The sequence below is a fragment of the Eurytemora carolleeae genome, unplaced genomic scaffold (assembly GCF_000591075.1).
Source record: "Eurytemora carolleeae unplaced genomic scaffold, Eaff_2.0 scaffold217, whole genome shotgun sequence".
Lineage (NCBI taxonomy): Eukaryota > Metazoa > Arthropoda > Copepoda > Calanoida > Temoridae > Eurytemora > Eurytemora carolleeae.
The window spans coordinates 223,575-240,028 of record NW_019396108.1 but is presented as its reverse complement, the minus strand read 5'-3'; the positions used below and the strand labels follow the sequence as shown (position 1 = coordinate 240,028).

Here is a 16,454-nt window from a genome sequence, read left to right as displayed (position 1 = left end):
CTTTTTAATTTCATTTTATATTCATCTAGATTTCGTACTTGTTACATATTACGTCCTATTTCCTGTTATATTTTATTTTTGTCAATCATAATCCCTAGTTACCACATCCTTGCTAGTAACCAAAAAGAATAGAATATATATTGGAGGGGAATTTACTAGAAAAAAAGTGTTGTGTTGTACTGTTTCCATACTGCAGGTGTACTTCACATATTTATGCTATATAACCTTTTGGGCCCTGGAATATCATTTTATGGAAAATCTAAAATTAATATTAAAAGAAAACCAAATTATGAAATAGGCTGGTTTCATAATCGACCAATGATCATTTCACATAGACTCTTTGCCTTTCACTTTACAAACGATGATTTTCCGTTATAATTCTATTTCAAATTATGTTTTTTATTCACCTAATTCATTATAAAGTTTATTTAACAGCTTTAAAAGATTCGAAATTGAAATGGATAGTCTAGGGAACATACTGTATTAATGTACTCTACTGCATGTAATTTGTGAACATTTACATGATTTGTACACTTTGACCTCCCTTTCAGGCTGAAAGGGACTGAAAAAATTCGTACCGAGAGATTCTCTAAATTCCCCTCTAATATATATTCTATTCTCTTTGCTAGTAATATTTTTTATTTTTGAATAAAATCCATAAAAATTGAGTAAAATTTTCTGTATTATCTTATTATTTTTTCTTGAAATAAATATGTTTTGAAATAAAGCCCGATCAAGTATTAGGATGAGAATTTCCAATTTAAGGGGTTTTTACAAAGTTGACTTTCTCAATCAAAGAGAATAGAATATATATTAGAGGGGAATTTACTAGAAAAAAAGTGTATAACGGTCATTTTGTTGTACTGTTTCCATACTGCAGGTGTACTTCACATATTTGCGCTATTAACCTTTTGGGCCCTGGAACATCACTTTATAGAAAATCTAAAATTAATATTAAAAGAATAACAAAAGTTTGAAATAGGCTGGTTTTATAATCGACCAATGATCATTTCACATAGACTCTTTGCCTTTCACTTTACAAACGATGATTTTCCGTTATAACTATAAATCAAATGATGTTTATTATTCACCTAACTCATTTTAAAAGTTTATTTAAAAGCTTTAAAATTCGAAATTGAAATGGATAGTCTAGGAACATACTGTATTAATGTACTCTACTGCATATAATTTGTGAACATTTACATGATTTGTACACTTTGAACTCCCTTTAAGGCTGAAAGGGACTGAAAAAAATCATAACGAGAGATTCTCTAAATTCCTCTCTATATGTTCTATTCTCTTTGTTCTCAATCCATCTTCATGGAAGGCGTATTAATTAATGCTGTCATATCCGCTGCGCCTCTTAGCCAACTAGCACATCTAAATATAGATTTTAAAGTTTGTTTCTAGGGTAGTTTATCTATTTTGTCAATAAAATAATTGACAATTTACTTGTTGGATGATTTGTTCTTATAGTGAAAGCTTTCAAAAGTTTGTTTTGAGAATGGAGGGGGTGGGATTAATTTTACAATTTTACAGCCTAATATACTTGAAGACTTGCAATCTGCGGCCAAATTGATGCTTTTTAACTGTAAGTAGACATGAAATAGTGACTCGAAATTATGAAATATTTAAATTATTGAATATTTGTATTTGAATAAGCTCTCTCTCTAAAAGAGCCCCAAATACAGGAACATAAAGGGTCACCAACAAAGGATGCTTTATTGACCGAAAACTTTTTGAAGATTTAATTTTCTGTTCTGTATTGTAAACAGTCTTGAAATGATACTCGTAACTGATCTAACAAAAATAAAAAGTTCACAGCTGCAGGAAATCATTAATGGAAGAAACAAGACTGAATAAATCCGTACAGTCGTCTTCTTTGTCGGTAGCCTCGTAACTGAACAATATGCCTAAATTATTCTTGTAATGCTGGTATTTCCAAATTATGGTCTGCCTGTTGTGTGTCTTCAAAATTATATTGTTAGATGTTAAGAACTGGCTGGAGTGCCCTAGGTTTTTTATTATTACTCATAATCATAGCTACTCCCACCGGATATTAAATATAATGATTTTTGCCCACGAAGCCCGTGTATTTTCAAAAATATTTTTATAGCCTATTTAGCCACGGGTTCCCTATAAAAAAAAGTCTGCCAAATTAGTCCAGTCATTTGACCAGCTATAGCTAACATGTATATAATTTTATACTATCAAAGATTATTATTCCATTAAATAAAGATTCACTCAAGTTTATATATATATATATCTTTTTTTCCAACCATTCTAACATTTCTAAATTCAGTTTGTCGATTTTAATGTTAAGAAGCTTAGATTTCCAAGTAAAGCTGGGTTTCCAAGCTATTATGCAATTAGATTAAAGCGGGTTTTCTAACCTCTGCTCGTGTATGAACATTGAAGGGCCCCTTCCTCCGTACATTTTACAGCAAACCTTCCGCCTTACAATTCAAATTTAAATGAAAAATACTCTGGTAATTATGATTACTAAAGAAGACAACATAATTGCTTTAAGTAATTTTTAAAAAATTATGATATATAGCAACGATACAGCAGCAGGCACGGCTGTTGGTCATTACTAGAGCATGCTTGGAAGACACTGCAATTATAGAGCAGAAAAAAACTTTTGATAAAAATTAATTTAGTTTAAGATTCTAGAATTTATTTCTGAAAAATCTACTAAAAACAAGAAATTCGAGAATTTAATTCCGAAATTTTCTCTAACACATTATTTAAAATCAGTTCAGATAACCTTTAAATTTTCAAAGCAAATAATTTTTTTCTCATTCAAATGGTGTAACATATGTATTTGGTATGATCAAGTGCGTATACAGAAATGAATTTGGGGGGGAGGCGAAATTTTTTTTGCCCCCCCCCCCCCCAAGGAGCTCCTTAGGGGTGGGGTAAAATTTAAACTGTAAATTAAAAACATTTGGCTTCTTGGATATCAGGCATAAGTTTAGGATACTCTGAAGGTTCATATACAGTCCAATTACCTAGCAAGTACTACTTTATCTCTCCTAAAAACAAAACAAGCAGAAAAAAGCATTGTTTCTAAAAACCCGACATATTATTTATACTGTTATGTTAGTAATAATTGGTATTTAAACTAAAGATAGTAAAAGACATTTTTGAAAGTAAAAACTCAACTTAAACTTAAATTCTATGCGATGAAAGAAAGGACAAAGGTCCAGAAAATAATTATGACCAGTAAAAGTTTCTGAAAAAAAGTATGAGTACAATTGTAATCTATATAATAAACCTTTTCGTTCATTTATATGTTTACTATGGCTGGCCAAACGGCTGAATCAAATGGACTGAAATTTAGTAAGGAATCTCTGAGGACCATTGGGGATGATATTTAAGCTGAATAAATTATAATTTTTTTGTTTTAATTCGATTTTTAAATTTCCACGTGCAATGCCTGGCACTTAATCTAGTTTGTAATAAAAATGAATAAAGTAAATTAAATCCAAATTTTAAATAAGTAGTCTTTTACTACCTTCGTGGCTTTTCATTTAAAAATAATTGTTTTACTTCGCTATCCCTGATAGAGCCTATCCGATTACGGTGAATGTGCATTCTAGATAGATTTTGCATTCGGACTTCTATCTAGGTGGCTCTGGTTCAAGTATACAATCTTCTTCTTCTTTAAAGTGCACTGAATGACCAGGAGGCAAACTAATTTGTTTTATGTTCTTTACTCTTGAGTTTAAGATTTGAAAAGTGAGAAAGCTCTTAGTTCAAGGGAAGGGGCTATGCCCCCCCTTTACAGGCCTAGGGGGGCACTTCCCCTTTTACCCCCCCCTTGTATACGCCCTTGCTTATGATGCATGCATCCGTAATATAGCACCATCCGCTTTATACATTTCACATATTTATTGCACCATTCGTTGAAACACCTTGACTGAATCATTATCTATGACTTCGCAGCTTGGATTACAGCTTAGCTGCGACTCGAAGTCACAGCTATCAAATGCTATGACTTGAGACTAATGAACGAGGTGTGATCCAATTTTGAGATCAGAGCTCAGAGCTATGTCTGGAAATCATAGTCGTAGTTACAGCAAGTTACAGCTTGTTCTATGAACCGGGCAACTTTATACAATTTCAATCTTTAAAATTCGGTTTAATGAAAAGGACTATTTATTAGTTGAACTACGTAGATTGAATTGTAATATTTCTCTTCATGCTAGATCCGGCGATACCTGGTGCCACCACTTTAGTTTTCCATCAGATTTTTTCTTTCTAGATTATGAAACAGACTTGAGCAGTTTCCTATATTTAACGGAAAGTGAGAACCATTAAACTCTGGAATAGGAAGACGACATTAACAGTCAAATAGTCACAGTAGTTGTGCAGTGTAAACAGCCCCATTTCACTTAATAAGTGATTTAATAAGGTACTAGTAAATCTGTTTGCTATGTAACAACATCAAATGTCTACATAATTTTCCTAAATTTCACTTTTTTTATTGTGTATATCCATGGGCCAATTTTTTCAACCATTTCCACAATTATTTGGGCAAAGCATGAAAAAATAAATAGAATATTAAAATATAAAGATCCTTCGTTTGAAAAAAATTGATTCTTGAAATCCTAATATTCTGTTAAAGTTTACTAAAGCATTCTTATTTTAACGACACTTGTATGTTTATAATACATTTTAACAAGACACACTTGATAAAGGAAAAATTCTTCAGTATTCAAATATCTCAAAATATATATAATCGTTTTTTCTTGTATAAATAAATCATTTGTATATTCATTATTTATCCTTCCCTGATCAGTAAGATTCTGTTAGTTTTTAGAAGTTCTATGTAAGAGGGTTTTTACTATAAAAAAATTGTTTATTTATTTCACTTGATAGGCAAAATTCACATTTCTTTCATAAATTAATTTAAATGTAAAAAAATCAATTTAGATATCTAATTCAACCCTTTCATTCGTGAGCACATTTTCTGTTTCAATCCAAGTAATTTTTTTTAACTTTCACAATAATATTGTTTTTCATTTAATCCAAATCCTGACTATTCTTTAACGTATTTTCTTTAATATTCTCTCTTCGTCGTATTCAGCATATCAATAAATTTACAACACCCGTCATAACTTATTGAATCTTTTTGTAAACATAACATAATTAGAACGGAAAACCTTCTTTAGGTAAGCCATACAACTTGTAAGGATTTTTGGTATTAACTCTAATCCATCAAAAATATTCTTTTTAAGCTTCCTTCAATTGATCCAATGATTCACAAATTTAACTTCTGATAATTTTTATTTTTTAACAAATTTCCAGATTATTTTCCTTATCAATCAAAATTTACTCTCTTAAATGAATGTAATAAATCGCTTATATCTTTTTTATTTTGTTTTTATCTTGCTTGATAACTGCAGTGACGAGCTAACACGAATAGTTTAATATTTCATCTTAAAAGACGGGCACATGATGCATAACCTTGATTTAAAACTCCTTTTTCTATATCTTAGTACCAGAGAAAAGGGAATTGATCGCAGGATAGGATGTATGAGAAGTTGTGCTCCAGGTAGGAGGATTAGCTTGAAGGGTTGGATTAATTGTGCTCAGGGATAGGCTAGATACAGGGAAAAAAGACAAGATGTAAAAATGATCTGGAGATCAATACTCAGTATATCAATGTATACTATAATAAATAGATGTACATGTATTTTAGCGCATGTACATATAAATATCCTTGTATATCCGAGGAGGAAACGAATGTTTGAGCAATAGACAATTGAGATTATTCAAAGCAAAAAAGATTTTAGAGTAAAACTAACTTATGGAGAAAAAAACGATTTGCATGAAATATGTGACAGAAATATTTGTGGGTTTCAACAGTAGATTCAGAATGTATTTAGAAAGGTTTAGATTGAGTGGAGTGAGCGTGTGGTTTCAATTTGAAAAATTCCAATATGAGGGTTGACGGGAACAGTAGAGGTGTGGATTGGGTTAAGGGTGGAATGTTTACAATTAATAAATATCACATTTGGATTTTACAAAAAATCCGTTAATTTTCAACATATATATATGCAATGCATCTATACTATGAAGGATATAATGGCACAAGTACAGATAAAACAAGCCGATAAAATATGAGTTTAATTTTCAAACAACCAAGCTGCGTTAATTTACAAGGTTATGCAACATTAATATATAATAAAATATTTTTGTAACATTTTATAATTTTTTTTTGTTATTTTTTATCTAGAGCGGTATTATATGCATTGAAAAATAATAAACATGATTACGCTTAAATCTGACCTTTGGTGGTCTTAAGAATTTCATTTTTCTTAGAGCCACGTCTTAAAATTGATAATTGATACATATAAAACAGTTTTCCTACGCAAGCTGAGTGTTGCGGGAATGGAACAGATTTAATATAAATATAAAGACTAAAAAAAATATTGCCCTATGATGAAGTGCATAGGGACATCGAGAAATTTTTCTGAGAACTTTCTTCTGCTAGGAAGAACACCATTCTTTATCCAGATATTGAAGTTCTGGCGTAGAAGAGAAAAGTTCTCATAAAACAGGGAGAAGGTTTAAACAAAAATTAAATTATTATTTGATTCTGATTTAATCCCCATCCCTGTTGCATAATAGACCTCTCATCAAACCAAAGAAATAAGAATTCATTGAACAAAACTGCTCTAGTTTGCATCTTGAGACAGAAATATATATAAAATGAGCTTAAAGTAGAGTTTTTCAAATATTCGAGGCCAAACAGAATGAGGGGTCGTCAGCATGGTTTCAGCTCTCCTTACCAGGAGCTTCTCATAGTAGTAGTAGTAGGACAATATAAAGGTCTCTCTCTGGTAGAGTCGGCTTTTTAGGAGGAGGAGGGCAGAGCTTTCAGGGAGAACAGGATAGAACTTGAGATCTGCTTTTATTCCAATCTGAATTCGTTTAAATTAAAAAATTTCAATAAACCTGGATATGGATTCACCACGGCGTATGGATTATACGCCGCAGCGGACTGTTAGCTCTGGAACAGCTGACCCCGGCGGAGCGGGGACAGTATCACAAAAGATTTAATTTTATCTTCTTAGCGGCATTTTGCATACAGGATACAGAGTAGAGGGGGAGACGGTTTGGTGAGCTAGAGCTTGAATAGAATCAAAACTGAATGAATTTGTGGTTTATTAACCTGAGTTGGGTTCTCCGCCTTGGAAGGACAGAGAACCTACTCCGGGTATGCCCGAAGAATAATGTCCGTGTTTGTCAGAGTAGGGATGAGTCAAAAATATGAAAAGTTTGCAGGGGGGCCGGTTAATGCCCGTTTCAAACGTGTAAGCGAACCAACGAACAGTTCCGTGGGTTTGTGACAAGGCTGTCGCTGTGGTTCACCTGCGACTAGATTTCATTAGTTTCGACTGGATCAAGTGATCCAACATGTCTTTGTTAGTCACACCATGTCGCGTAGAAGGAAGCTCGTTAAAAGTCGGAAAATGGCGAAAGAAATGTTTTCTTCCTTCACCTCACAGCACTGTCCAGGAGTTAGAAAAGAACTACGCTGGCAAAATAATTCAAATGCCTGTTTATAAAATCTGTCCGGGTCTATTCACTAGAAGTAGGAACTTATAGGCACATAATTTTCAAATTGGCACGCTCATAGGGAGGCACAGGAGAGTCCGTAACTAAGAATTCGTCGCGTTAGTGTCATATTCACAGAATATGGATGGGAGGAATAAACTGATTAGGTCAATGAGTCGGTTGTTTAGGCGAGATATTTTTGCTGTTGTTGGTTACGAAATTAAATGCATACAAGGCTCACTCACTTAGCTCAATCACTACCGGTTCACATCAAACGGAATGCCATTCTTCATAATTAAGGAACATTGATATATAAGTTATTTTTTCTTCTTCATTTTCTCCAATATGATGCTGCAATGTGGCTGCTCAGGGTTCGAGTAGAACTGGTTGGTTTAAGCCTGGATATGTTCAAGAGCGGAGATATCTGCAGGTTCCAAAGTTGAGCGCCGCTTATCAGAGGCAACCAACTCGGAGGATTGGCGGAAGGCACGGTTGTGTGTGGAAGATAGCAAGGGCTGGGTTTCTATCTCTAGAAGAACGGGTTCAGGAAAGAATGATAATATATCCTCCGATCCTCAAAACCGGTTCTAAGATGAAGAGGTTTAGCCCTAACCAAATATTGGAAGGTCTCCAAGTCTCCCTTTGGAGAAGAGGTCAGTGCTCGTGAGGGTCAATGACCTCACGAGGGTCTGTGACCTCATGAAAGGTGTGTGACCTCATGAAAGGTCTTTGACCTCATGAAAGGTCTGTGACCTCATGAAAGGTCTGTAACCTCGTGAGATGGAGTTACCGCTGCTGGGCAGTATCATAATCGTGGACCAACTTCTTGAGACAAGCAAGCTTCTCATGGAGGTACTGGAAGTTCATCCTTGCAGCCTGGTACTCCTCGTCCGTCTTGAACTTCTCGTACTCCATGACTATGGCGCTCCGAATCCCCTGAAAACAAAAGAGAAAATTAGCCAGGTTATGTTAATTATTCTCTATTCAAAATAAAATCCAACCCTTAACCATGTCTGACGCTTTAGTAATGGTAAATTGGCGGTACAGTCCAACCGAGGACCGCTAAGGTTGGCCCAGCTCGGATATTCATACAAATGTAGACCAGTTGTGCGTACCCTTCCTTTAAAGAAATAAAATTCTATGATTTTTTTTAACAATAACAAAAATATTTACCGAGTACTCGGGGCTTCCTTTTACTGCTCCTTTAAGACGGTTCTCTAGCTCTGTAAAGCGAGATCTAACTCTATCAAGAATCTGGTGGAACTGAATGTAAGTGTTGTAGTGGGTGTTAAAATCTTTTTTATATTGCGTTCTCTGCTCCGCACTAGTGATGGGACCGTAGGACCTAAAATAATAATAAATAGATAAAAATCATCAAGTGACAAAGTAATAACAGTTTAAATCATTTTCCGATCCAACGCACAGTCTTTACTCTTTAGATTTGATCTTTCATCAAGATTTTGAAGGTAGCTTGGTTTAGAAAGGGCAATTAATAAGTTAATGCTACATAGGAAATTCCAGTATAGAAATACTAACTTCTTCTGAACACCCCCCTCTCACACACTTCCTTCCTTTCCAAAATCGATATTATTAATACATTTGAGAAGAAGCCTTACCGAGAGTAATTATGAAAAAAATGTGTTTCAATAACGGTTGTAAAATTGTAGGACGAACCATGATTAAATCAGGTTAGTAAAATTGTAGGATGAACCATNTAGCAAAATTTTAGGATGAACCATGATTAAATCAGGTTAGTAAAGGTGTAGGATGAACCATGATTAAATCATGTTAGTAAAATTGTTGGATGAACCATGATTAAATCATGGCTGCCTTCCTGCCTACATTTTTATTTCTTACGGAAGATTTTTTGTGGAGTGTAAGATGTCAAGTGTCACTATTGCAAGGGTGTATATTGTTTAGAATTACTCCCCCTCCCCTCCTTGGGAACAGGAGAAATGATTTTTGATGATTTGAAGGGGGGGGGGGGGAATAAAAAAGGCAACTTTTTTCATTATTTTTGACACTTTTAAACCAAAAATTAATTTATTTTCACAAATTCAGCAAATAAAACCCTAAAAAAAATGTTTTCTTCTAAGACTTTTGGGGAATAAATGCATGATGGGGGGGGGGCGGGGGGGAAGAAAAATCTACTCATGCCCCCTTCAAATTAAAAAAACTCGCGAACAATCCCATTCAAATTGGCATAAGGCTTATGGGGTGTAAATTATGGGGGGGGGGGGGGGTGACAAATATATTCTTCAAGGATGGATGTTGAAAGAGAAAAAGATAAATGTGTGACCCAGTATTGGCAACTCTTTGCAACAAATCCTTGCTAAAATTACAGTTTGCACACACCTCGCCAATTCAAACTTTTTTTTACGAGAATAAAAGATGAAGGAAACCTACTTTAAATTCCTTTAGTTATTAATATTGCAACAGAATGTAAAAAATAAATAAAATGTTTTAAAACTTACGTAAGAAAATCCTTGTTCGAATTTTGAAAATGGAATTGAATATTGAGCTGAGGATCTGCCGAGGACGAAGATAAATCAAGGTTCTCCGCGTCCGCCCATGGACCTCGAGTGGAAGGACTATTTGTTCGCGCTAGTTGGGATTTAGGAGAATTATACCGATGACCGGCGGCGTCGGGAACCGAAACCATCGGACTCCTTCGCTGCACGGCCGGACTACTTTTCCGCTCTGGACTATTGCGGACTAACTGGTCGTTGTCATGGAACTGTCCCCAGTCGGGGGCAGAATCGTCCTCGAACGTGTTTGGAAGATCCAGTCGATCCATGTTGGATTTGGGAGATATATGGTCTAATCCTGGTGATATTCCGGTACCTATCATAGGACTTGATCCGCTCATTCCGTAAGGAGAGCCAGACATCGGTCCCGTCCGCTTAAAGTGAGAAACGCGCTTCTTTTTACTCTCGTTGCTTGCGTCGTAGTAACTCTGGCGTTTCAGCGGGTTCGTGATCTGTGGGGGTGAGGCTGGGGTGGTGGAGGACGGTGAATGACCGGATGAGGTTGAACCTGTGTCAGAGACAGGAGGAGTAAGGTTCTGTGGTTTCCTCCGTCTAAGAGCGGCTTTATCCCCCTCGGAGTAGAACGGCCAATCTTCCATAACATCGTTCCAGACACTACGTTTGAGCTCGAAACAGTTGTTTTTCAGCTCCGACACCTCACGGAGAATATTCATCCAAATTTTCTTATCCTTTTCCTTCATACCATCTGAAAATAAGAAAATTAATTTGATTGAAACAAAATACCTAAAAAGAGAGGAGCAGAAACAGATTAGAAAGACATCAGATAAAAAGGGATTGTTACCTTTATGCAATCTAGGAAGGAGTTCAAGCTTCTTATAAGGTTTAACTGCGAGCAGGTGTATCAAGCGTTCCCTAAAATACGCAATTAAAATATACATTATCTTCGTAATATATCACTGAAGTACTACTAGAACATGTATCCTTTTTGTGGGAAATTTGAATTTCAGAGTCAGACTCAAGTGTATATTTCTTCATTCAATGAGACCAAGTGTTAGCTAGTCTTTAATTCATGAATGATGTCAAATAAACGATATAATAAAAAAGTTCGATATATTAAGTACGGGCGGCAAGAAAAATATTATACTTAAACAGATTTTGTAATAACTGTTCTTACCTAATTGGACGTTTACTGATCTCCGAATTTGATGAGGGTTTAGAAGAAGTAAAGGTGTGGCACTTTTTCAATTCAGATTGGCGAGAAAAGGCGTGGTCTGGCGAAGGGGGTCTTGGACCCGAGGGGCGGGCCTGACCGCCTCCCCTCCCTGGGCCTGAGAAGGATGGTCCCGAGCTTGAAATTGCACTTTTATAGTGTCTAGACGAAGTTGGGTTAACTATTGAGGTCTTTTTCACTATACTGGACTTGGGGAGGGCAACTTTCTTCTTATCCTTGCTTTCCAACAGGACAGTGCTGAAATTCAAATATATTCAAATATCAAATATTTCACTTTTTCAATTCTTAATTCGACAGTGTATACTGTATTTTCTTTAAAGACAAGACAAAATAATTTTTCAGTTTATGCTAAATGTTCGCATGGTTAATTTGAAAGACGACTGTTAGTTTATTGAGCGTGAAAAGCGATGAATTTAAAAACTAATTTATAAACATGCTGTGTAAATAATCATTGGCTGGGATTTTAAGTTGACAAATTTAAACTAAGATTGCGCTGACATAGAAACTGCTGACACCGCATACTTTAACAAATAGATTCCTCGAGCCAATAAACAAGAGGCTGAGTTTATTTATAGAACAAAAACAATCCATTGTCTGTTACAATTATGTGTTCTATGTTTATAAAATGATTGATTAAAAGACAGCTGATTATAGATTATGTGACATATAGTCATCAGCTGACCGCCATTTCATAAGTTTTACAAGGTTACAAAAGCCATTTTCAAAGTTATCAGCTTCTTGTCAGCTTAAGATGTTGTCATAAAGTTTTCATAGCTTGTCAGTCAGTAAAATATTTAATCCGGCTGACGACTAATTCAAACAATATGACAGCAATTTAACAACCAGCTGACAACATGAGATCATGTTAATTGCAATTTTAGTGGTGAGAAGGCATTGTTTAAACTTGAACCGTTATGCATCCATCATTATATATATATTTTGTTGTGTTTTGTTCACAGAATTTAAAAATTAAATTGAAACATTATAAAGACTTCTTAAGTTAGAGAACAAATAAATCTGTTAATGAGGTAATTAAATCTGAAAAAAGATTAATGATAATTCTCACGTACTAGCTTACTAACTCAACTATGTATTAATTAAAGTCTAAATGCATAAATTTTAGATTAAATTTTTCTATTAAAATACTAAACCAGGAATTATAAACCTAAAAGGAACCGACGTGAATTGAATAAATATAATACTAAACATTTACGAGAAACGCCCCCCCCCCCTTTATTAACCACCCAAAATAGAGCGAGCAGAGGGGGGGGGAAGTGCCTATAAGCGTGCATCATGTACCGGAAATGGTTTGTACTTATCTAACTGTCTATTATCTTTCTATCTTCCTGACAATTTTTATACAAACCAACTGTGTATCTGTCTTATCAATCTACAATCATTTTCTGTCCCAAAAAAGTCTATTTTAAATGTTTAATATTATCCAAAGTATCTGCATATATATGCGTCTAATACTATATATAGTATTTGTCTATATAAATGACGACAATAACGCAAAGTATCTGTCCATCTAGATAAATGTCTAATATTATCCAAAGTATCGTCTATCTAAATGTCTATAATTATGAAAAATATTTGACTTTGTAAATGTCTACAATCATGAAAATGTCTGTCTATTTAAATGTCTGTAATCTTGAAAAATGGCTGCCTATCTAAATGTCTATAATTATGAAAAATGGTTGTCTATAAATGTCTACAATCATGAAAAATGTCTGTCTATTTAAATGTCTGTAGTCTTAAAAAATGTCTGTCTATCTAAATGTCTAAAATGTAAGATAATCTATGCCTACAACCTGGTAGAAACAATAAAGCTCACCAAATCCTACCCATACACCAACCACCGTGAATCTTTTATGCCGGGATATACATTTCCTTGAAAATAATTCCATTCCTTCCCTCATTATTTTTTTGATATCACATTACAAACTTGAATAAGGTTTATTATTTTTACGACTAAATTTGATCTTTTTAAATACAACTAAATCCATCAAATGTAAAAAAAAATCCTTAGGGAGAAATATTTACTATTAATATCCTGTTTTATCCCACAAAACTTTTGTTACTCTGTGAACAAGTGTTCAGAACTAATTCCCGACAAATTAAAAATTTACACAATGACACCAAACTTTAGTTACAGTTTTTAATATTAAAAAATACGCAGCGCATTGAATTCAAATACTTCCATTACTTTAAAGTGAATTGTTTCTAGAAATTGGGTGTTTTTTAATTTAGTTTAGGCGCCACAAAAAAAACTACAATACATAAATAGTTTTTTTCTTCTCTCCATTGAAAACAAAGATAGCATGAACTAAGATATAACAAGGAAAAAAACCGGTTTATTGAGAACACTAGGTTATAGATCTCACACCGCTATTATCATTAAAGTTAATATTCAGGCCTGTGCCTCAGTTTCAACATGAAAAAATATTGACATTTAGAACTAAATATATTTCCAATTATTATAAAGAAAAACCCGGACGAATAATTGTTTCGAGTTATTTGGGATATCGATAATATCAAATTTTCAAATTTTCAGACGTCTCGCCAAAAATTTGATAAGAGTATGTTTTTAAGAAAAAGATGTTTTGAAGTTACAGGGTGGCCAAAACTTTTTTGAACCCATCCGTACAAAAATCCGTACATTTTCAGAAGAAATCCGTACAATCCGTACAATTTTCGAAAAACAATCCGTACAATCCCGTACAATTTTAGGGTTAAAAAAAATCAATCCGTACAATCCGTACAATCCGTACATTTTGGCCACCCTGAAGTTAGAACAAAACAAAAAAAGTAGTCGTAATTTATACAAGTCCTAAAAAACGACTGGAAAAATTCGACATCGGAGATTTAACAAGACCGGAGTTGATAAGTACAAGACAGGACCGAGTTATGATTAGGACAAAACTAGTTCAAGAACAGGACCAGATTCAAGAACAGGACCAGATTCAAGAACAGAACCAGATTCAAGAACAGAACCAGATTCAAGAACAGGACCAGATTCATGAACAGAACCAGATTCAAGAACAGGACCATATTCAAGAACAGGACCAGATTCAAGAACAGAACCAGATTCAAGAACAGGACCAGATTCAAGAACAGGAACAGATTTAAGAACAGGACTGGAGTTAGGAAAATACTGAAGAAAAAATGAAGACGACTAGTGCCATGTTCTTTAGGAATAAATACCAGGAGTTCCGAGTTAGGAATAGAGACGGAGTAAGGAAGCCAGAGAAGGTCGTATATCGAGAAGCACTAGTTCCGAGAATTATAAAAATGTCAAAACTGCAACAGTTTATCTAAACTTATCGTTTATTACTCAAACAAATAAAATTAACTTACAAATTTGCTTATAAAATGTAATTATTAGAAGCCCCCCCCTAATCAGGATTATATTTTCATTGACAGGGGAAGAGAGATAACGATTTACGTAGAACATGATATCATTAAAATAAATAAATTCTGAGAATATAGACAATTTTCTCTAGAATTTACATGAAATTTACTTAGTACATTACTTAGAATCAATGTGCTTTATCATAAAGGGAGCGCCATATTCCCAATTATTTCGGCCTTTTAAAATCTATTTGAATTCTCAAAACCTCATCCCGTATTAAGGTCTGAAATCCCAGATTTGTAGCAACCAGTTTTAGCGCAGCTACTTCGTTCTTTACTCATTGCATCATCCCCCCCCTCTAAAACTGCTGTCTTCTCCCCCCTCCTATTCCCAACCACCTCACGTGTACTTGAGTTGGTTAGTTCAGAAGCTGGTTTTATTTCCGTGTCTCAGATCTGAACAGGAATCTGAGATCTATCTAGCGACTAGAGGGAGCAAAAACACTACTCCGCAGTCTCTTATATAGGCGTACATAAATATATCAAAACATGAATACAATGCGTAGAATACATAAAAACTTCCTTATGTCACAGTCAATGCCCTTTCGACATACTAGTCAAATTTTGTATCTAGTTCTAATTATTTTGTCGACATAATATTTTGAATTTGTGCGACCGAGTCGAAAGTCGAAGCTTACCCGTGTGACGTAGATTGGAGACAGTGAAAAGATCCTGCATCTTCTAAATTGCTGATGGTAAATCCAAATCTTTCAGGTTTACTATTTCCAATCCCAGGAACCACAATAACCTGGAAAAAAAGAAAGAAAAATCAGTTAAACATGATTATCAGTGTACGTACGTATTATCATTTATTTATCGATAAGAAAAGCTTTTTTAAAGAACTGAGAACTTGGCGGGGGGAATGTCCTTCCCCTCCCCCTAGTTGCGTCTATGCATGTTGATCATGTCAATGCTTGCTTGAATTTCCACGCGAATGGGAAAAAATTTCTAACCGTCATTTATAGTAGTAAGGTTGGGTAAGTAAGGGGTGGGGTGTGTGGGGGGGACAAGGGGAAGCTCTTTAGTAGGCAGGGGGTCGCGTGGGGGAGGGGTTAACAGTGATGATGATACAATTCCTAAGCCCGGGAGAGGGGGGGGCTTTATAAGCCAGAAATATATCATTTAAAAAATAAGCTTCAAAGACAGCTGAATCTTAAAACGGAATGCTAGGCTTGGTTGATGAAAACTTCTAAAGAATATAAATTCGAACAAAGGAGTTTTTATCCCTGATTGGGTTCAATAATTGTTCAAATCAATTTAAATTTGAATCCACGTATTTTCAGACTTGAATCCCACGCTTATGAGACGGAATTGTGGGCACAATTCTCTATAATTGTTAAATATCACTCTTTAAATCTTTTAACACAAAGCAACAAAGAGTTAATTGAGAGTGTAGCTTGAACATATTTACAGCTATATTGGAGAAGGGCCAGTGGGGAGGGGGGTTAGAATTAAAACATAAAATAAAACTGAATTTCTAAAACATAATTGCATTAAAAAAGTTCACTGTGACCTCGGTGACTAACACAAGCTTTTTAGTTACATTGATAATTAAGTACACTTGATAATGCTAAATAGAGTTTAAATATTTCTCAAGTCCTTGGAAGTTGCAAAAGTTAAAGAATGCAAGAATCAAGACTGTTTCATAGGGGTGGGGGGGGGGGGCGGATTGCCCCAACCCACCCCCCCCCCCAATTGTAAAATTCCTGATTCACAGCTTCTGACCCTTTAAGCTTTTGTTTAGGCCCGGTCCG

General features: G+C 34.7%; 1 protein-coding gene and 1 long non-coding RNA gene across 2 annotated transcripts; both read right to left on the bottom strand.

The window, feature by feature from the left end:
• Positions 1 to 1,237: 1,237 nt before the first annotated feature.
• On the bottom strand, positions 1,238 to 3,143 carry LOC111695157 (uncharacterized). The gene is made up of 3 exons (XR_002763801.1): positions 3,012 to 3,143; positions 2,394 to 2,456; positions 1,238 to 1,380 (listed from the first exon to the last, which is right to left on the bottom strand). It is a non-coding gene; the product is annotated as an uncharacterized LOC111695157 (long non-coding RNA).
• A 2,220-nt stretch (positions 3,144 to 5,363) lies between these two features.
• Positions 5,364 to 14,911, bottom strand: LOC111695146 (RNA polymerase II elongation factor ELL). The gene is made up of 7 exons (XM_023464357.1): positions 14,907 to 14,911; positions 14,208 to 14,426; positions 11,233 to 11,526; positions 10,900 to 10,970; positions 10,044 to 10,803; positions 8,743 to 8,914; positions 5,364 to 8,505 (listed from the first exon to the last, which is right to left on the bottom strand). Exons 1-7 carry the CDS (start codon positions 14,909 to 14,911, stop codon positions 8,356 to 8,358), a joined length of 1,671 nt encoding a protein of 556 aa, XP_023320125.1. The 3' UTR covers positions 5,364 to 8,355.
• Positions 14,912 to 16,454: the final 1,543 nt, after the last annotated feature.